Genomic DNA, 22412 nt, shown 5'->3' with positions numbered 1-22412 from the left:
ATCGTGAAAACACTTCCAGTGCAGTTAGGTCTCATGAGGTGGGCCTCTGGGGACTGGAACTGAGGGTCGTGTTGCCCTGTCATGGAACACGCAGGGCAGAAAGCCTGCCTTTCTTTATGCCCCAGCCACACAGAGGGCCTCGGTGGCCAAGCTGGGTCAGCACCAGTGAGATAGGCCCCTGTCATGTTCCTTCAGTTCCAGTGGAGGCAGCAGTAGGAGGGGAGGGGGGATGGAAGGCAGGGGTACATTAGGCCTGAGCTGAGCCCAGGGAGATGCTTCGAGCTGGGCATGAGGCTGAAGCTTCCAGAAATCGAGGCACGATTGTCAAAATGGAATTCATCAGCACAAGTGATCGGAAAGGTATGGGCTTTGCTTGGGGTCATTTCAGGGGCGACTACTGAGGAGCCACCAGAGTGCATGTGAAGGCAGAGAAGTTTCTGGCTGAGTTCACAGGCTTATGGCCTCCTGGCTGCAGGAGGGGCAATGCGGCCCCAGGAGGGAGGAGCCCCGTGGGAGCAGAGGCAGGGCCTCATGGGAGCCTGCTCTGCAAAAGGGTTCCAGAAAAGACTCTGGCATCCCTTCACTCTCTGACACCAGCAGCCACCCAGAGAGCGCAGGAAGCTTGCCTGGGACAAGGAGCTCCCTCTCCAGCAGCCTCATTTATGCTCAGACATCCTATTAGAAAATTGTCCTAAATTCACTTGAACTGCCTCTCTAGTTCTGCCCTGGAGCCACACAGAACAAGCCCACTCTCTTTGGACGTTGGAATGTGGGAACAAGGCCCCTTTGGGTCCTCCCTTCTCCCCAAGAACATGGCCCTTGGCCTTCTTTCTGCTCCACCTCCTGAGGCAAAGCAGCAGTCTTGCAGAGCCCGTGCTGATTTCATTCTTTTTAACCTTTATTTTGAGTGTAAAGATGTGAGTGCCAACCATCCCCATCCCCCCATGGTGGCCCAAGGAACGGGTAGGAATGTCTCATCTGCAGGCTTGGGACCAGCAAACAGTGTGGACTGTCTTCTCCCCTGTATCCATTCAGAGAGTCGCTGGGTCAGGTGTCCCTCTGTCCTGCAGGGCTGATTGGCTGGAGAGCTGAGCAGGGCCATGGGGCTCCCGCGGCATGTGCAAAAGTGAGGAAGTCCCCAGCTGGGGTGGGGCCCGCCCAGCCTGGGGGCAAGGGAGAGGGCGTAGGTCCGAGGCTGGGGGTCCAGTCCAGGCCGCCTTGGGGGTTTCCAAGGCTGGACAGCATGGGCAGGGGGCTCAAGCCACGGGTGAGCCCTGCCTTCTCCGTGTCACCCAAGTTTGTATGGAGGCCTCTTGGGCCCTTCATTCAGCCACGTCGATGGACAGCATGGCCTTGATAGCAGGGAACTTGTTGCAGGAGAAGTCAGCGAGCAGCTGCTTGGTGCCACTCCGGGTGGGCAGGATCTCAAAACGCACCCGGGACCGCTCCTTGGGGCGCAGGGTTGGCACGCTGAGTCGGGGAGGGCATGGGTTAGTGTGGGTGGGGACGTGCCCTGAACCTTGGGTGAGGTGGGACCTGTGTGGCCTTCCCATCCTGGGCTGGTGAGGGGTCTTCCTCTGGCTGCCTTCCTGGGTCACAGACCCTGCAAACACTGGGGCCCTCAGTAGGGGAAGGGAGGGAGTCCCGTGATCTCCCACATATGTTAAGCCCTAGGCACTAGCTCCAAGCTCTGGTGATCTCGACTTCCCAGGAGTTCCAGTCCAGCAAACCCCCAGACCAAAGGCAAATGTGCACATCCACAGGCAGGGTCCCCCCGGGACTGTGGGGAAGCCCCCTCGGACCCTCTCCCACCATCCCACCTGGCCCCTGAGGCCCAGGACTCACTCAATCCGGAGGCTACCCAGCAGCAGGCCGCTGCCCTCCACCATGAGCACGCAGTTTTTCACCGGCTCGTCCAGTGGGTTGGAGAAGAGCATCTGGACGTTCACGGGCTTCCGCACTCGCGCCTGGTCCAGCACCTACAGGAGGGTGGTGACCTGGTCAGGGCCTGGCTACTCAGCTCACCTGCTGCCGCACATTGTAGCAGCCGAGAGCACTTCAGCTTCTCTGCTGTGTTCACGGTCATCCTGGGAAGGGAAAACCCGCCTCCCAGGATAGTAGAGCTCCATATGGGTTGCTCAGTGGGCTGGGGACTATTTCATTCTGAACCTAGTACTTTCCTTGAGGCTCTTACTCATGGGTCCTGTGTCTCCCCTTCTAGCCTAGAAGCGCCCTCGCTGGGAGGCCCGAGCCTACTCAGACACAACCCCCCCCCCAACCATGTCCTCAGAGCCTCACGCTCTTCTCCACAGGACATGGCACTGGGCTCCCACCTCAACTCAGGCCCCTCTCCTCTGAGGACACACCAGTCTCTGGATGTCCTTTGAAAGAGCTTCCCTGTGTGCCGTGTGTGGTCTGGGCAGGGCTCCCACATCCCACTGTCCTTGGTCAGAGGCCAGAGAAGCCTTGGTTTCCCATCGGAAAAGCCACCTGGATTATTGGTTTGCTGTCAAAGAGAAAGCTGTGTTTCTGCCAAGAAACAGCCATGACTGAGTGGATACGTCATCTCTCTAGGCCTCAACCTCCTCATCTGATAAAGAGGGCTAATCGTCCTTCCCTGCCTTGCACAGAGAGAACCAAATGAGATCATGGATGCAGAAAAGAACGTCTGGGAAAAAGAACATGAAATTGTGTGGCTGCGGGATTCCTTTTCTCCTTTTTACCATGTGACAGCAATAAAGCTTCAGTTCAGATAAATTAAAAAACCAAGGCCTCTCTGGTTCCAGAGCCTTCTCTCTTCCTACCAGGCCCTGGGTTATCTGCCAATACTTGGCGCATACCATGATCTTTACCGTAATTCTTCCCATGGAACTCACTTACGGCCGTGGTGTGCTGTGCAACGGGACACGTAATTTTATGCCACTGGGATACATGACTACATCACCACTGCCATATTTTTCATGTTCATATTCAGTTTGAGATTTTCATGTATTTGTTCTTCTTTCATTATTGCTGCTTACCACCCTGGCCTGTTGACCCAAATCTGTTTATACTCCCAAAAGAGACTACAAGAGCCACCAGAAATCTGAGTCTCAGCATCAGTTCCTGGGCCAAGGTGAGGGACATGACTCTTTGGAACAAAGTTCAGATTTCATGGTCTGATTCCACAATGGAACGTCCTTAATGTCTGTTGCCGATCAATGCCCGATAAGATCATGGGGTTTCACCAAAACTGTTATCTTTTCATAGAGATTACCCTCATGAGTTTAAAAATCTGTGCCTTGCTCCAAGTGAGCTAAGCATTGATTTTTTTCATCAAGACAAGAATATGTTGACACTCTGAAGGCTGAAGTAAAGATGAGGTTGTTTTAGGAAGAAATACACACAAAGATGTCCAAAATAAGAATGATCAGATGCCCCCCCTTTTTTTAGAGGGCAGGAGAGGGGCAGAGGGTGAGAGAGATCGTCTTAAGCAGTTTCCACACCCAGCAAGAAGCCCAGTCTCACAGCCCTGAGATTATGACCTGAGCCAAAATCAAGAGTCAGATGCTTTCCCAACTAAACCACCCAGGTGCCCTCAGATGCCTTTTTAAAAGATTAAGTAAGAAAGTTCTCGGTGGCACCTTTTCAGCCTGTTTATATTCTAATCTCCTTTCTAAAGATATTATAGTCTCTTTAAAGACAGAGCTGACTTGATATGGAAATCCGAAAGATGCAGAGCCAAAGTGTTGAATAAAAGATAAAGCTGTAAGGATGTTTGAGGGTAAAGGAGAATAAGCAAGGGGAAACTACCTTCCTTTAAACATGGATCATTTTAGCATGGAATCTTTTCCTAACTGAACTGGCTGCTACCTGATGTCACCTCCCACCCTCACCAGGGGCATCAGCCCTCGGCTGTCCATCATGTCTGCTGGGACAATGCACAGTCCTTGGAAATGTCTTGGGAAGCAGGAGAGGCTTCAGCACACAGAGGACAAGTGTGGACTGACAATGAAGATTCTTTTGAGTGGGGCAGAGCGCCGACATGGAGTGCTCGACTCCAGTCCTGGTTATTTTACAAATTCTGATTAGTTTCCAACATATTGTACCAGGGATGGCAGTGATAGGCCCAGAACAGGACAGCGCCTCCCCTGGTGGAGTTGACAGTCTGCCGGAGACCGAGACCAAACAAGTACACAAATAAAGAAATGTCTGACTTCAACTAGAACAAAGTGAGAGGACAGAAGGCTCTCAAGGGTGTGTAACTAGGGACCACGTTTAATTTGGAGGGTTAGGGAGGGGGCACATAAGGGAAAGGCTTCTATGAGGGCAGGACACCTGCAAGGGAAGTATTTTATTATCCCCATAACAGCGTTGGGGCGCCTGAGACACAGGGATCAAGGGTTACTCAGTGTGGCTGTTGATTCATGGTGGTGATTCAATGGCTGAACTCCTGCCCCTCTCTGCTTTCCCCCAAACTGCCTGTCCAGTCACTAGCTCCCCCTCTGAGGTGGGAGACTGATCCGTATTTGGAAGGACGGTCCGCACCAACCAGAAGAAGGAAAAGAGCTCAGTCACAGGCTGGCTGCATGGGAGTGCATGCCCTTGGTCTCTGCCCTCTGAGGTCAGAAATCCCTGCAGCTAGGGTGCAGTTTAGGGAGGGGTAAGACCAAGGAGGCCACAATTACCTGGCTTCTCTAGAAATCTGGGCTTGCAATGCTGGTGGCATTGTGATGGGACAGAAAAGGCAAGCATTGTCTAGGCAGCTGGGGCAGATGGTAGAGACACAACAGATGTGGGTGGACCTGACCCGTGAGCCTCTCTGTGGGACCTCACGGGAATACCCGTCTCCTCTGCCCATCTGTCTGCTTGCCCCTGCCTGCCAGCCCCTCACCCCTCAGATCCGTGCTGGCTGCTTCTGGTATCCTCCGCCCTGGGCTGGGGGAGAAGGAAAGGGTGGGTAAGTCCCAGGTAGGCTAGACAGGAAGGGATGGGCTTGGAGTCAGCCTAAGTACTGGCCTAGTGCTGAGAAGGGACAGAGCAGTCCCAGGTGCACCTGCAAGCCCCCTCCAGCAGCTCCCATCCCCAACCCACAGCTGGGCTCCTAGGAAAGACCTGGGAGCCAAGTCACAGCCAACAAGCCTTAAAAGCAGAGACAGAGACATCCTCATCCTCGACCACTGGGAAGATGCTCTTGCTGGCTGTGGACACATCCAGACACCTGAAAAGGGCCCTGGGCTGGGAGTTCCAGGGCCTGAGGTCCAGCCCTGGCTCTGACAGCAATGGCAGTTCCCCTCTCTTCTCTGGGCCTCCGTTTATTCATGTGTGAAGTGGCAGGGTATGGGAGCATGAGAGTAGGCTCCTAAAAGTCCATGATTCTGTAACTCTGGCATCTTGAATGTGGGAGAGATGCAAGCGAGGGGTGCCCCATTCTGATACACTCCACCAACATGGTCCGGGGCTGGGCTGTGGGCTCCCCCTGGGCAGGACCCTCCCCTTGTGACTCTTTGTGATTCCTGAGCCTGGCAGAGCTTGGAAGACGGCAGGTGCTCAGAGCTGAGTGGTTGAGGGAGCTGAGGAGTCCCTCCAGCTTCTTCTCAGAGGGTGTCCCCAGTGCCTCTGGGACCAGAACCAAAGAAGCCCATGAGCAAATGTGCCTATTTATCACAAGGAACAAGGACGCCGGTCTGAGCCGGAGCTCTGGCCCATCCGTGTGGCAGAGGCAGGACCCGAGCTAGGCCAAGTTCCCTAGCTTCCTTGTGGCTCAGGGGTGCCGGCAGGGCCGGGCTGGCTGGATGGGCATCCCTTCACCCACTTTTACCTCCAGGGTCAGGCTGGGGTTGTCCAGGATGATGTCCCTTTCTACCAACACCTCAGCCTCGTCAGACACCTGGCACACAGCTGTGGTCCGGATCATGTTATCTGCCTTCAGGTACTTCTCATACTGAGCATATGTAATCTTCACAGGGTGCTGTATTTCTGGAAGGAGAAGCCAAGGAGGGCAGAGTGAGAGGGAGGGGGTTGATTTCTGGAAACCAGAGCTGACGCCAAGCCAAGGTGGCGGGGAGCCGGCCAGGAAGGTCTGCAGCCCCGGACTTGACTGGGCCCTCCCTGCCTGGTTCTGTGGGAAACATGCCCCTGTTCTGGGCACCCAGCAGAGCAGAGACCGGGGGAGGCACCGGGCCTCTGACTGGCTGGGCAACTTCCCAGGAGAATGGGCTGGTAGGGACTGAAGCTTCCTCCCATTCTGGAAAATGTCAGAGGGCAGGAAAGAATACAAATGCTACCCGATTGCCTAATGATGACAACAAATAATAACTAGGAAGGGAAGCCAAGGATTGGCTCCGGACATGCTCAGGATCCTCCCAGGTGGACTAATCTCCTGGGATTCTGTTGTGACAGCATCCTGAGACACCTTCCCACCGCTGGTCCCTCCTGCTTCCCAGTCACCCCCACGCACCAGGCAGCCGTGGCGTCAGAATCATGCCCTCCACCCCCTCGCCAACACCACGCTCCCCCTTTTCCCTGTCACTTCAGAAATTTTCCGTGGCTCCTTGCTGTTCAGAGTCCTTAGTCTGGCCCTGCATCACTGAAATCTTACTCACCTCTCCCTTGAAAAAGTCCTCGGTGTTTCCCGTCGGTCCTCTGACAGCACAGGCCTATGGTCACCTGTGCGCTTGGACACGCACGGTTCCCTCAAGTGGAAATGCCTTACCCTGGCTTCTGTCATTTTACCTGGCTCCTCCTAAGCCTCAGGGCCCCTCTCCCTCCTCTGTGGTCCAGGTCACTCCCACCTCTCTCTCAGTGGTCACGCTGGGTGGCCTGGGGTGCCCTGGCACCCACAGGTTCATATACTGAGGAGGAAGTTATCTCTGCTGCTGGCACCAGAAGAATTAGCTTGGCCTGCCCTGAATGGGCAGATGAACGCAGAGAACGAATTTTTTAAAAAAATTTTTAACCATTTTCCTCTTGTGAACTAGTTTTGGCCTGCAAAAATAGCTCTTCCCTTGGGCTCTGATGGTAGCTGGGAGCCTGGCGGTTGCTTCTGGTGTGGGGCAGATTTCTGCTAAAATTCCACCAGCAGCCAGGTTTGCTAGGGATGCTGCCTTCTGGCAGGTGTAAAGCATCTCCGTTTCCCTACAGACAGAGCTCTTTCAAAATGGGCTGTATGATTAATCAGTTTTTATTTATGTGAAGCAAATAGCCACCCCACCCTTATTTATCTGCTTTGTAAGGCTCAACTTTTCATAACAGCTTGGAGGATTTTGCCAATGTGAGCACACCTGCCCGCAAATTCTCCCAGAGCACCAGCCCTTTGCTGCTCCGCCTTGCTCCCTTCCCAGCAGCCGCCAGTCTCCGTTCCTCCCACATTCTCAGGCATCCCTGCCCTCGGGAATCAGGAGACTCCCCACCTGGCAGTTATGTGGGGAGGAACACTGGATGAGGGTTTAAGACCCTGCTGTATGTTGCAACCCTCCCGGGGTCAAACCTGAAAAGTAATGCATTGTGGGGTGGGGGTGGCAGGTGGCAGGGGTGGCAGAAATAGACTGTAGAAGATGGGGAGTGGGCCTGGATTTTGCAGTAGGAAACCCAGGACCAAGACCCCCATGTTGTTCCTTACTCTCCAACCCCCAGAAGGCCATCAGCCACCCTGGGTGCGTGGCGTCCCCCACATACCACAGGACAAGTTACCTTCTTTGGGATCCAGGGATATTGTGACGGAATCCTTCCACACCTCGTGCACCAGCGTGCCGTTGTAGACGATGGTCCAGGCCGTCATGTTCACGGTCACCGTCTTCATGTCGCTTGTCAGGTTTTTGAGCAACAGGGCCATGTTGACCTCTTTGCCCACCTCCAAAATGCCAATTACCTTGAACTTCCCTGAGATGCTGGGCTCCCTTTCCTCTCGTGCCAAGGGTCTCGCAGAGGTGGCACCAAAGGATGCATGGGGTTTGAGCTTCCCCAAGGCCTTTTCAAACACTTGTCTCTCCTGGCTGGAACCTGCACGATGGGGAAAGAGGGAAGCATCTCAGGGAAGGGGTGGCAGCCTTGTTGGCTCTGCAAGGATTCTGATCCAAGCAAGTGTGCCCGCTCTCCGGGTCTCTCCATTTCATTCTCCTTAATGTGAGGCTCACTGACCAGGTGGTCTGTGCTTTGCCGGTCAGTTCTGCGTTTGCAAATCAGCTGTAGGGAACACTTTATCAGAACCTGCACAAAACAACCGTATGGTCTGATATTTGGCTCAGGCTAACTAGATTGGTTTCTCCTCCCTTTTCTTCGTTTCCTGTATTTCTTTATATTTGGAGAGAAGGTCCCTTGTGAGAACAAACAGCTCCTTTAGACATAAGTAACAAAAACGGAGTCTAAAAAAGTGTAGAATGAGTTCTTAAGCAAAAAGCAAAAAAAAAAAAGTTATGATTTAGAATTGGCTTCATCCAAAGAATTTGTTTCCAAACCACGTTCCCATGTTATTCTGCTTTGTTTCTAAATATGCTTCGAGGTCAAAGAGGGGCGCTTCTGCCCTTGTCAAAACAAAACAAAACAAAACAAAACAAAACAAAACAAACAATAAACAATTCCCAATGGCTGGTTTGGTTCCGAGTTATGACTGGTTTAAGTTGTTGAGAGACTTCAGGTTTTAAAAACACAAAGGACGGATTTTCTGACTCTGACTCAGATTGTGAGCCCTGTGTAATATGATGGTATAAATGGCCCCCAGAGCGTGGCCAGGGTGTACCCTCAAAGTCAACCGTGGTGGCCTTTCCCCTAAGTTCCATGTAACAAGTGGCCAAGACCTCAGAGGGCAACTCATCCAAGCCCATCACATTAGAAATAAGGTCCTAAGGACGAGAAGCGACTGGTTCAAGCAACTGGTCTAATCTTGGGGTCAGAGAGGCAGAGAGGGGGCAGTTTCCAGGTGTCTACACCCATAGTCCAAGTCCCCCCCACCCCCAACATCCTGCTGAAAAGGAGGCAGGCAGCCAGATTACCCGAGCTGATAGCTCCTGGTGGGTTGGGTTCTTTCTGGTGCCTTCCCATCCTGCAGTCGAGTCGTAAGTCCACACCCAGAGCTGATGTATGTGCGGGGAGCTGAGCCTTCTGTGCCCAGGAGACCTCAAAGCAGGCGTGTTTGCACAACGAGGCTCAGAGCCCAGATACCTATATAGGTCACCTGATGGACTTACTCAAGACTAAGCTTCCTGCTACTGTTTTCTCCTTTGGTGTTGCCATTGCACAAATGCTTAGCAACCCGTTTTATGAGCTTTTCCTCCCTGGGGCCCTTGCAGACAAGCTGGCATCATTAGGTAAGGAGAACGGGGCAACAACTGGGAGTGTGACCAGCTCTCTGTCACGCAGAGAGAGGCTGGGGCATTGCCAAGATTCCTGCTGGGACTCATCCCCAACCTGACCATGGCCTGGTCTCTCTCTGTAGCTTTGGAGGTTTGGCTAGGACAGACATAGCCCTTCAATAGGCACAATCAAGGTATGACAGTAAGGGAAGGAACCCCAAAGGACGTACATCCAAGTAAGCAGTGCACTTCAAAAGGCACCTCAGGGGGTCATTATACCAGTGATGCTATAGATATCCAAGTTGATAAGCATCACCTCTGTACACCAGCTCATTTAAATCCTACTGAAGATGGGAACTGCTATTTTCATTTTACGGGTGAAGAAACAAGGGATCCGAGATCCTAAGACTCCTGCTTGGGGTCTCCTCCTGATCAATGTAGGACTGGAGTTGACCTCCAGCCCCTGATTATTTGTTCCCTGGCCCCTACACTTGTTTCTCCATTGTGACAGTGTTGAAATTACTTCTACATATGTGAGCTCAGGGCAGGGGGCGGGGGGAGCAGAGGCCTCATCTGCCATGTCCCTCGTTGCCTCCCTGGAGCTGGCATGGAGTGGGCACTTGGGTAAGTCTCAGTGCGTGAGAGAAGGGCTGTTTGACCCTAGCCATGGAATGGCCTGCAGAGGCAGACTGAGGACCACAACAAGGCCATCAGTGTCATGACCCGAGGCCTGTGCCTCTAAGTGTCCACAGGTACCACTACCCGGAGGGGTCATCCACTTGGACCTGGAGTCAGACCCCATTTCCTAGCTCTCCACCTTCTCTCTTTGGTGAACTGGGACTGATACCACTAGCCAGTGGCAGTGAGAGTTTGGGGGTTCACTTCAGGGTGTGCTCTAGGTGCCTTTAGGAGAGCACTTTGCTTGACCCCTCAGAACCTATAATCTATGAGATCAGCCAAAGAGTCTCTTTCCAAACACACCAGAAAGAGAGAGATGGGACCTGTTACAGAGTGACTGGCTGGCTAGAGTCAGTGTTCATTTACTCTTGGCTGTTTCTACAGATGAACATCACCTAGAGAGTCCCCAGCGAGATGGGCTGCTGACTCTGAGGGCAGCTTCCAAACTAAGATAGCTAATGGGATTTGCAGAGGCAACTTTGTAGAAACGAGACTTCTGGTGACTCATATGGGTGTTTCAGGTTTCTTGGGGGACCTCTGATGCATACATAGCAGAGACCCACATTTTCAGGGTCTTTGTCCTCTTCTTTGTTCAGACAGTGTTTCCTGCATGTGTTTCTTGGAGGCTTGGAGAGCAGGCTGCCCGAGAAATTTCTCCTAGAGCCCTGGGCAGCGTGGGGGTGAGGGTGGGGGTTCTCCCCGTGATGTCCAATCACAGGGCTGTCACCCCAGTTGTGGGAAAGGGACACAGCTGGAGAAGAGCTGGGCTGACAGCTGCAGGGCCCCATGGCAGAAATCTACCAGCACCGCATCTGCTGTGACAGGTCTGTCCCCACCGGAAATACTGTATCCCCACCGGAAATAGTCTGCAGAGCTGCAAGTTAGGTGCCAGGGAGCCCTCCTACCATTCAGGCAGAATGCTCTGAGAACACAGGAGGAGTACGAGGGATTTTCCCTTCACCCTGAAAGCTGTGTTCCCACCATCAAGCCCGGGCCACACGGCTCCACCAGAGCCCTTCCTACCTTCCGGATACTTGTACTTCTCGGTGATGTCCATGCGAGAGTTGCTGCCCACCGCCTTGGTGCTGATGTACCTGCCAATGCTGCGGGTGTCTGAGGCATTCTGCTTCTGGGTGTTGTTGGAGGCATCGTAGATCCATGTGATGCGGTCGGCGTTCACCTCCGCAAAGACGAAGGGCATGTCGAAGTCCAGGTTCACATCACCCTCTCGGACAGCAACAACGGAAGCTGGGCCGCACTGGAACACCCCTGGTGGTGAGGTGCAGAGACCACATGCAAGCCAAAGCCAGGGGCCGCAGCCCACTCCAGGACCTGTCCCTCCAAGCGGCACCACCCGGCCCTGTCCTGCCCTCCGCCGGCACCTGGTGCCCTTGGGCTGTCTCTCTTGTGCTCATGGCTGCCTCTTTTCTACCCCCGCAAATCATCCTTCCCAACTCCTTACTCCCAACTCCTAGAAGAATTCCTTACGCCCAACCCATAGGAGTCTTGCTCCTCTGATATCCCAGCCCTGCCTATCACCTTCCTCTTCCAGCACTGGGCACAGGCAAGGTCAGATAGACGGATAGAGATGTAGATAGATATGTAGATGTAGAAATAGAGAATAGAGAGTGTCATTCACCAAGTGCCCAGCTGAATAAAGCAAGGTGTGGCAGAATAGAAAGAAGGGGATTATTCTATTTGTGTTTACAAGACAAAGAGACAAAAAAACCACGAATGGGGTGCCTGAGTGGCTCAGTTGGTTAAACGTTTGACTCGTGATTTTGGCTCAGGTCATGATCTCAGGGTGATGGATCAAGCCTCATGTCAGGCTCCGTGCTGAGTGTGAAGCCTACTTAAGATTCTCCCTCTCCCCTGTTACCTCTCTCTAAAAACAAAACAAAACCTCCTCAAAAACCAAAGAAAAAGCCCCACATACAGGTACTTTTATATGTATGGAAGAGTGACTTTCAACTTTTTTTTTTTAAACTGTGATCTCTAGGTCACAGGGACATAGATGGTCCCGAGACAAAAGTTTTACAGGACAATACTTGTTCTTACTGTGTCCAATGCATTCTGATAGTTTTTTCTTTTCCTAGTAGTTTTTTTCTTTTTCTCTCCCCCTACCTCTCTATGCCATTCTGCTTCATTTCTTTCTTTTGTTTCTAAAAGATTTATTTATTTATTTATTTTAAAGATTTTATTTATTTATTTGAGAGAGAGAGAGAGACAGAAATAGCAAGAGAGAGCAAGAGCTGGGAGGAGAAGGAGAGGCAGGCTGCCAGACGCAGGGCTCCATTCCAGGACTCTGGGATCAGGACCTGAGCTGAAGACAGACATTCAACTCACTGAGCCACCCAAGTAAGTGTCCCTAAAAGATTTAGTTTTAAGTAATTTCCACACCGAGTGTGGGGCTCAAACTCACAACCTGAGATCAAGAGTCGCATGTTCCACTGACTGAGCCAGCCAGGGGCCCCTATTTTACTTCATTTCTGAAAATGATAGTCACAACCCACTAACTTGCTTTTATAACCATTAATGGGTCACGGTCAAAAGTGTGAAATACAGAGGCCTGGAAAATATCTGGAAGGTTACCTCCCACCCCAAATCCAGTAATGCTTATTGCTTTTGGTAGAGGGGCTGGGTTAGGGGAGGGAGGGATGACTTAGTTTTTATTGTGAATCCTTTTAGAATGGTTTGAAATTTTTCTAACCACGGGCACATGTTACTTTTATTATCAATTGTTTTAAAAAGTAAGCTCCACACCCAGGGTGGAACCCAACATGGGGCTTGAACTCACGGCCCTGAAATCAAGACCTGAGCTGAAATCAAAAGTCGGATGCTTCACTAACTGAGCCGCCCAGGTGCCCCATGATTTTTTTTTTTTTTAATATGAGAAAAACAATTCAAAATGAAGGTAGCAAATAAGAGATGCCCTGGAGGCCACAAGAGGGTAAAGAAAGATTCCTGGAGGGTCTGGGACCCAAGCTCGGAAGTGAGTGGCCAGAAGTGGGAGCAGAAGCCCTGGGCCCAGGGACAGGGATGGGACCAGACTGTAGGAAGGAGAATTTGGTTTGGCAGAGGGATGCTGTGGATAGGATGGAGGGCTGGGGGTCATGATCATGGAGACCTCCAGCTGAGCTGGGGAATTTGGGCTAAATCCCTGGGGCAACAGGGGCCAGATGGTTTCTGTGCTAGGAGACATAGGTTACTAGAGGCTGTGTGGGGAAATCACTGTTGGCAGAACGTGGGTTCTTTCCCTTGCTGCCTGGCACGTGCCGGGGCCTCCACAGCATTGACAACAGTCGTGTGGGCGCGGGGAAGCCACTCATTTAAATAGCAGCCTGAGCCAGGCAAAATTAGGATGGGAAGTCTTCTCTGAAAATATTTTTGGTTTAATTCCATCGTGCCTTGCAGGGATGGAGAGCCCTCAGTGGCTTTCTGCTGCTGTCTACCACTGTAAAGAATCGAGAGGCCAGGACAGAGAGTGAAACCCAGAGAAGGGGGTGACCAGTAGGGCCGGAAGAGGGTTACCTTGGCTCCTCTCCTGGGGGGTGGCATCCAGAACCTGCCATCCGTTGTACGATGGGCCCAGGTCAGTTCGCACAAACCAGCCTTCGTTCCAGACGTGGAAATTCCTGCAGAGGGAAACACAGACTGCAGGGTTTGCCCAGGGCCACGCAGCCAGAGGTGACAAAATACCATTTCTGTGGCGGGACAGCCCAGTGCCTCCTCCTCATTGAGTGAGTCTTCTCTGCCCCAGCTATTGGACTAAACCTTGCCCAGGACTGCCTCTCGCAAGCCCTCACAGCACTATGAAACAGGTACCATTTTTTTCTGCTGATCTCATAAAAGGAGAAACCAAGGCTCAGAGAAGTTAAACAGCTTACAACAGCAGAATCAAAGTTTGGACCCAGGTAGGCCTAACCCCCAAACCTGGGTCCTTGACCACGATTTTCTACTGCCCTTCTGAGGAGCGGAATGGTTCTAGGTGAGAGCCAGTAACCAAGTGGGCAACCCCACGCTGCTTTCTCATGTGGGCCCTGCTGGAGTACACATCTGTGTCTCCCGTTGGCTGAGAATGGATGGGGCTGCGGAGAGAGGGACAGCTCTGGCTAAGAGCCACATGCTGCTGGGCTGAGGTCTGGATCGAAGAATGACATACACCAGTCCTAAAAATGCTCTTCATCAAAGGCATCCCCTTGTCTCCCAATTTCATTGTCTTGGTCACAACTCTAGGGATAGACAATTAGCTGGTCTTAATCATTCCATCCCGTGGTTCTGCCCTCTCCGGTCTGGTCCTCCTCTCCACACCCAATGCAACTGCATTCGCTTGGTTCTGGGAGCTTTGATCCAACCAGAAGCTGTAAGTCTGACATTAATGCAAGTTCCATCCAACTTGAAAACAGATTTTTTAATACACAGGAGGTGGAGAAGATAGTTTAATGCAGAGTACCAACTCAGAAACCATGAAGAAAATGACAGATAAATGTGGCGAGGTAAAAATATTAAACTTGCCTATACTAACCAGCCAAACAAACTGTAATTCTGTTTCCTGTGTGGAAGAGTGGGTTCGTAACAGATGGTCCCTTCTGCTGATAACAGTAAACTCCAAAACAAAACAAAACAAAACACAAAAGAACAAGACAACTACTTAAGAGTGAACAAAACAGAAGGATTTTGGAGAGGAGTCAAAACTTGAAGGAAGGAGTCAGCATGGGGCAAATTGCAACTTTGGGTGACTTGGCCTTAAGGACAGGCCACAGCTGGGGTGAAGGGCAGGGCAGTAAAAATTGTCACAGACAACCCACATTTTTCTGACCTGAGGAGCCAATAAATAGTCCGAGTCCACCTGGGCCACTAGAGTGTGAGGAGGAAGCTCTGGAAAGGAAGGAGTCAGAGAAAAAAGATCCCAGGTTAGTTTATAAACTCCGCCCAAGCCTCTGAGCAGCTCTGACCCATGCATGTATGCAGACAAGCAGTCTGGCTGACGATTGAAGAATTGAGCTGAGATTTGAGTCTTTGCTGCCACGAGTGCCACGGCGCTTGCCACGGCAGTGGACTTTGTCTGGGTCCACCCCCAGGCAGGCTGCTGAAATAAACTGACAGAATCCCAACATAGCCAATGCCCAGGATACAGACCCAGATGACTCAGCACGTGAAGAACCAGAAAAACGGCATCCATCCTTCAAGGGAAAAGACAATCAACAGAGTAACCTTAAAATAGTACGGATACAAGAATGACTGGACACGCACTTGAAAGCAGCTATTATAATGAAGTTCCACGAAATAAAGAAAATAGGGCAACAACAAGTGAAAAGAGAGGGACTCAGCAGAGCAGGAGAAAAGATGAGAAAAGAACCAAATGCAAACTTACAACTGGAGAAAAAGACCCACCTTAAATGAAATAATTCGGTGGCTGGGCTTAGAATCAAGAGCACAGAGGAAAAGATCTGTCAGCTTGAAGACAGACCAGTAGAAATTGCCCAAACTGAAGAAGAAAGAGAAAAAAGATTGAAAAAAAAAATCAATAAAATGAGGGAGATATATACAACGTATGTATAGACAGAGATTTACTGTAATTAATATTATAAAGTACTTACAAACAACAAGAAAAACACACAAAAGAACAAGTGAATACACCAATAAAGGACGATGGGCAGGCACTTTTTATAAGAAATACAAGTGATCGCTGAACACAGGAAACTAGTTTTAATCTCACTACCGTGAAATGAAAATTAAAGTGACAAAGAGGTACCATGACCCTCATAAGATGACAATGATGAAAACCCAGGATGACACACAGGATTCTGTAATACTCATTTCCAGCTGTGGGAGAACAAGCACAGTCAGAGCCCACTGGTGGAACTTGAAATTGGTGTGATATTTATGGAGGGCCGTTTGGCAATAGGTATGATAAACCTTTAAAAATCTACGTGCCCACTTAGCTGGTAATTCCACTTCTAAGAATTTCTCCTATAAAAGAATCCCCATGAGTATACACAGGTATACAGGGAAATATGTTCACTGTAGCATTGTTTGTAAGAGCAAAAACAGTAGAGGAAAAATCCATCATTAAGGAAATTTTCCGCAGACTGTGGCACAGCCATGCAATAGTGTATCGTGGAGCTGTCCAAAAGAATGCCTAAAACCAATCCAGCACTTTCAAGAAAGATGGCTACAGTGTATCAAGTAAGAAATGGCGCAGGGTCCATGATTTTAACCACCAAATGATACCGTCTCTCTAAATTTTTATCTATTGACATAGAAAGATATAAGAAATCATACAATGAGGGGGTGCCTGGGTGGCTCAGTTGGTTAAGCCACTGCCTTTGGCTCAGGTCATGACCCCGGAGTTCTGGGATCGAGTCCCACATATCAGGCTTCCCCTCCTCTGCAGGGACCTTGCTTCTCCTTCTCCCTCTGCCTCTCCCCCTGCTTGTGCTCTCTGTCTCTCTGTTAAATAAATAAATAAAATCTTTAAAAAAAAATAGACTGTTTCACTTGATCCTATTTGGGTAACTCAACACACATACATCTAGTGTACTATAAATGGAATGAAATGTCCAGGAGGATCTGTCTCAAAATATTATTCATATTTTTCTCTGGATAGTTATATTATTAATGACTCTTCTAATTTATTTATTTATTGTTATTATTATTTTTAAAGATTTTTTTGAGAAAGCGAGAGCACACGAGTGAGTGAGCGGGGAGAGAAGCAGAAGAAGAGACTCCTCAAACAGACTCTGTGCTGAACATGGAGCCTGCTGTGGGTCTTGATCCCATGACCTCACGATCACCACCTGAGCTGAAACCAAGAGTTGGGCGCTTAACTGACTGTGCCACCCAGGCACCCCAACTTCTTATTATTTTGTAACCAGGAAAAATGTGTTTTCGTTTTGCAGGCTTGGAGGAGACTTCCTGGGGGGCCAGACTATGTACATGGGGGAGTGGTATGCTCTGCACCTATTGGAGGAGTTGGAAGTGCCCCGTAAGTATTTACAGGGTGCAACGGGACCCGGCTAGTTCTTCAGGGAACAAGGGGAGATATAAAAACTCAGCTCCAAAACAAGGCAGAAGGGGATAAGACCCTAAGGGGTGAACAGATGATTAAGAATAATACCAACCAACAATATGCATGGAGAAAAAGAACACTCTTATCTACTACTGCAGTGAAACAAAGGGGAAGGGTCTTTCTGGAAGGAAACAGGAAGAGATGTCATAAACCTTTAAAGGGTCATTCCCTTTAATGCGGGACAAACCATTTCTAGGAATCTTTCTTACAGAACACATCACAGATGTGTTCAGGGTTTACATAGAAGAATGCCAACTCCTGTGTTATATATAACAGGGTAAAAAGAAGGGACATAAGTAACCTGGGGGATGGTAATAAGAACAGTAGGAAAATAAATAATGGTTCAACCATACAAGAGAATACAGTGCACTTAAAATCTTATTTTTGATGATTATTTAATGACATAGGGAAAAATGCTCAAAAATAACAGCGTTTCATCAAAAACACGTGATTTAAAACTGCAAAGTTGGTTTCCAGGTGTGGGGAAAAGTAGGATGTACCTATTATATGTTCTGTCTTGTACTCATGTCTTGTAAAACGTATAATCCCGATTCCATAAAAGACAGCAACTGATGGAGGAAAGAGTTGCTGAAAATGATTAAATATTAAAAGTATGTGAACAATAGGATTCCAGATGACTTTTACTGCTTTCTCCTGAAATTTCCTATAATTGTGTGGTGGGGGAAGGTCATGATAAAAATTATCGCTAGCGGGGGTGCCTAGGTGGCTCAGTCAGTTAAGCATTGCACTCTTCATTTTGGCTCAGATTTTGGGGTTGTGAGATGGAGCCCAACATCGGGCTCTGTGCTGGGCATGGACCCTGCTTAAGATTCTTCTCCCTCATTTTCTGCCCTTCCCCACAACCGCTACTTGTGTGTGCTCTCTCTCTTAAAAACTATCCTTAGGAAGCCCTTCAAAATGTCTTTTTTTTTTTTTTTTTTGAATGGGCTTTCATGGTCAGTAAGAATTCACCCAGAAGAAAGCATGGAGTGTGAGACAGTGATCTGGAGACAAGACAGGGATGAGAAAGCAGTTTCGTGTTCATCTAGTTCCTGTCAGAGAACCCTAGGGGAAAGGTGGGTTGGTAACAAAAACTGGTGAGTAGTTATGTTTTACTACTTATTTTCAAGGCAGGAATTTAAGAAGGCGCAGATAACAGATACATCCTGGTCCCTCCCTCATTTGGAAGCTGGCACTTTACTCACGGTTATGTGGGGTGCATATACCCTTCTTCTTTTTCTTCTTCTTTTTTTTTAAGATTCTTATTTATTTATTTATTTGACAGACAGAGATCATAAGTAGGCAGAAAGGCAGGCAGAGAGAGAGGAAGGGAAGCAGGCTCCCCACTGAGCAGAGAGCCTGATGCAGGGCTCGATCCCCATAACCTGAGCTGAAGGCAGAGACTTTAACCCACTGAGCCACGCAGGCAACCCATGCATGTACCTTTCAAATGTCCAAGGGCACCACCATGGAAATTCTGTTTCTGATCGTATGTTTCTGATTGTATGCTGTGCTCTCTCCCACCTCCCAACCTTGGGTTCTGTTTCTGTCTTGAGGGGTTTCAGGAGGAGGAGCTCAAGGAAAGGACACACTGTAGGTATCAGAACTATCTGAGACATTTACTACAAGATGTGGATTCCCCTATCTCTCTCCACCTACGTCAATTCTGATGTAATTTTGGAAGGTTATAATCCACTGTCCTAGAGACAGCATCAGAATTATGCTTACCTTTGAATTCATGGGGTCAGGAGACCCTGTCTAGAAAGGGACTTCCAAACTCCTACCTCTTCCATTGGCAGCCTTCCGGATGCAGCCCAGATATTACCTCCTCCAAAAAGTCTTCTCCTGGTGTGCTGGGAGAATGCCAGCCATCTGTCTGCGCTATCTCTGAATCTTGCACATCACTTGGTTATTTCCCTTTTTCTACTCCATAATCGTCTGTCTTAGGCAGCTGTGAGCTCCTCTAGCCCAGTTCCTGCATCTCCTCCCTCTTGGTGCCCAGGGCCCAGGGTGGGGTCTGGCACACGGTTTATACTTAATCATGTTTTCTGCAGCCTGAGCCCTCTTGGAGCTGGTTTCCTTGCTGCAGGTCTAAGCGAGGTACACTGGGGCAGCTAAGTAGTAGTGGAGGCTGGTTGCCATGGAGAGATTGTATCAGGATCCAGGAGCTCAGGCTGAGGCGTGGTTGCCAACAGCTCTTCCCCAGAACTAGCCAACCCCACCTCCCTGGGACAGGGCAGGGCGAGCTCCATGTGCCTGCCACCTCAGAGCTATAGAACGTCTACAAGTAGAGTCAGATCTATGACTCTAGAAATCAGGGAATTGAGTCAAACAAATTAAGAAAATAGCCAGAAATGTCAAGGTAAAGATAGCTTTGGTCCTACTGTTTCACATCGTTTGCTTCCTGCTTAGTGACTCATCAGGGCCCCAGAATCCTCCTCTACAGTGGCTCAGAAGGAACGGTGGAGAAGAAGCATCCCAGACTGAGGTTCCCACCCCCACCCCAAAGCAGCCTGCTTCTCAAGAAGAGAACACTCCAGAGGCTTGTACCACTTGAGCCAAACCACTGGCATGAGCAGAATGGTTAAGAAGAAAATGCATCCCAGTGAATTCAGTGAATGTGATTAAAAGAAAGAAGATCTAGAAGAAATTGCTGAGGTCCCCTGCTCTAGCCTTTCATTTTACAGATGGGAAACAGAGGCACAAAAAAGTTAAGGAATTTACATAAAGTCATACGCTTATTAGAGAGCCTAAACATCTCTCTTATTTCTCTCCAGGGCTTCGTTTTCTCGTTCATGAAATCATCAGGTACCCCCCCCCCCCCCCCAGGCCCTAAATTGGCTGACTTGGGAGAGTCTTGTTGGCAGGACTCCGTGTTCTACTCCTAGCTTGGACACAAATTCACAGTTTGACTTTGGGTAAGTCATTTCTCCTCACCGAGCATGTGAGGTAGCGTTTAGTCTTACAGGGAAGTGCCATCTGCTGCTGAGGTGTGAACCAAAGAGCCTAGCTTCTCCATCTGAATGGGCTGGACGGCACCCAGCCTCACCACAGCTCTGGTTGGTGTCCAGCCAACCAGGAAAATCTCAAGGTAAGCAATGTTTGGTTGCTCAAGGTAACATTAATCAGGAATAATAACCACGTTCTCTGGCATCTCTCCGGTGCTTTATAGTTTACAAAGCTGCCTGGGTTCAAATCCCAGCTCCACCATTTGCTGGCTGTGTGCCCTTGGGTGAGTGACTCTGTGCCTCAGTTTCCTCAACTGTAAAATGGGGGTGATGATAATAGTGCCTATGTCATCATTTCTGGAGAGTAAGTGCCTGGTACATAGCAATTGCTCAGCAAACTATTCGCTGCTGCTGTTATTATCAAGAACTTTCAGATGCTTAACCTCACTTGATCCCTACTTTCTATGACTTTAGGCATCTCTGGGCAAGGTTTTAAAAGCTTCTAACATGTTCAACACAGAGAGATTCAGATCAAAGTGTTTCTGTCCAAACCTGAACCGTCCTTACAATAATAGATTGGGAAAGTCATTCCAGGCAGAGAATGACTTGTGTTTTATCTCCCTCTGGGTGGGATCTATGTGGAAGGGACTGTATAGGTCCCTTGGGGAGGGTAGCTCCCATACAAAGAGGAGGGTGAGGATAAAAAAAAAAAAAAAGCCAGTAAGAGACTTAAGTGAGCCTAATGCTGGGCCAACCCTTGTATTTCACTGATAGAGAAACTTGGAACCAGAAAGATGAGGTGACTTACACAAGCCCTAGAGCAAGATGGTAGTGGGGCCAGAACCAGGACTCAGGACTCCTCATTCCATCCAGTGCTGGTTCTCCAGCTGCAGCTGGAAAGTAGCAGGTTGGGGAGGGACCACTGGTTGTCATTCCTTTCACTAGGAAGGCTGGTGGAGGATGAGCAGGTAAGAAAGGAGGAGACCCCCAGCAAAAATCAGAGCTCTGGGGGCTCCTGGGTGGCTCAGATGGTTAAGTGTCTGCCTTCAGCTCTGGTCATGATCTCCAAGTCCTGGGACTGAGCCCCCGTCAGGGTCCCAGCTCCTCGGGGAGTCTGCTTCACCCTCTCCCTCTGCCTCTCTCCCTGCTTGTGCTCTCTCTCTCTCTCTTAAATGAATACAAAAATCTAAAAAAAAAAAAAAAAGACAGTGGAGACACTGTTGAATGTCTCCACGGGCCCATACTTGTCCCAAGATAATTATATTTGGAACGAAATATAAAGCTAATGTGGGGTGGTAGTGTGAACCAGTAACCAAGACCTTTGGGTCCTAATTCCAAATTCAGCTTAAAAGCCCCATATTTCTGCTCCTAGGAAGCGTTCCTTTGTGATTCCTTTCCTGAGCTCCCATGGGGCTTACTGTCTGATGCATCTCCCTGGTCGCTTGCTAAACAGCCTCTTCTAATGGCTTCCCCACCCCCTGTCTTCCAACAGCACCGGAATGCTTTTGGTAGAGGACTGACTCTCCAACTTTCTGGTCCCTCTGTGGATCGTAACACAAAGGATAATCCCGGAAGGGTTACACCCAAAGGGACCTCCCTTTCCAAATGATGTTGGACCAATCATCTCCTCTTGCGAAGGAAACTGAGGCCAGGAATGGCATTGCCCCAATGGGGAAAACAGGTTGCAATGGGATAAGGGACACAACAACAGATGAAAAAACTAGGGAGGAGAAAAAAAAAATACTCATTCATGAGTAACTGGAAACAATATCTTGCTAACGCAGCAATGTCATTTAGACAGTAAGTTGTATGTGTGCAGATCAGGAAAGAACATCCTGAAATAAGCCTTCTCTTCCTCATCACACCCTAGAAGCCATGTGACCTTAGGTGAATTAGGTAAGCCTTATTCTCCCTCGGAGGTGAGGGGACATTTATCTTATTCAGTCCCAGTGAGGGTATGGGGTTGTTGTTGACTTGTTTTCTCACTTTTCCCGTTCATCTTTCTTTTCCTTTGACTATATTCCATTGGTTACACTAAGCACATCGCAGAAAAGTTGGACCTCCTTATCCTGGGAATTTTAAGTACTAGGAACTATTTTACATAGACCATCTCAGAAATTGAGCATCTGGAAATAAGATGGCATCTGCGATCAGGTTATTTTGCCCCATATGCATGTGAGTGATTGTGTGTGTATGGGGTAGGGGAGGGGATATCCTTGGAAATGGATTAAAAACAATAGATCAGTGACATAGGCAAGAATTTCTCTGCATATATAGGCACATAGTTATCTGTGTGTACATGCAGATACAGACATACTCATTTTCAGTTACCACTTGGTAATGACTTGGCATATAGTATGATCTCAAATAGATGTAATGATATTTATTTTATGTATATATACTACTATATGAAGTTATAGATACGTGTCTCTAAGTTTTATACAA

The 22412-nt window shown here is 49.3% G+C and overlaps 1 protein-coding gene across 1 annotated transcript in view; it reads right to left on the bottom strand.

The window, feature by feature from the left end:
- Window positions 1-877: 877 nt before the first annotated feature.
- TGM3 (transglutaminase 3) overlaps window positions 878-22412 on the bottom strand; it is a 38648-nt gene continuing 17113 nt past the window's right edge. Inside the window, exons 9-14 of the mRNA XM_032859426.1 lie at window positions 13479-13582; window positions 10971-11216; window positions 7672-7980; window positions 5801-5958; window positions 1846-1979; window positions 878-1470 (exon numbers count right to left, since the gene is read on the bottom strand). Coding sequence (XP_032715317.1) covers window positions 1323-1470; window positions 1846-1979; window positions 5801-5958; window positions 7672-7980; window positions 10971-11216; window positions 13479-13582 — 1099 coding nt within the window. The 3' untranslated portion in view covers window positions 878-1322. The remainder of the gene's footprint in view (window positions 1471-1845; window positions 1980-5800; window positions 5959-7671; window positions 7981-10970; window positions 11217-13478; window positions 13583-22412) is intronic.

Source organism: Lontra canadensis, unplaced genomic scaffold, assembly GCF_010015895.1.
Source record: "Lontra canadensis isolate GAN:19392208 unplaced genomic scaffold, GSC_riverotter_1.0 scaffold16, whole genome shotgun sequence".
NCBI classification, from domain to species: domain Eukaryota; kingdom Metazoa; phylum Chordata; class Mammalia; order Carnivora; family Mustelidae; genus Lontra; species Lontra canadensis.
This window is presented reverse-complemented; position numbering and strand designations above follow the sequence as displayed.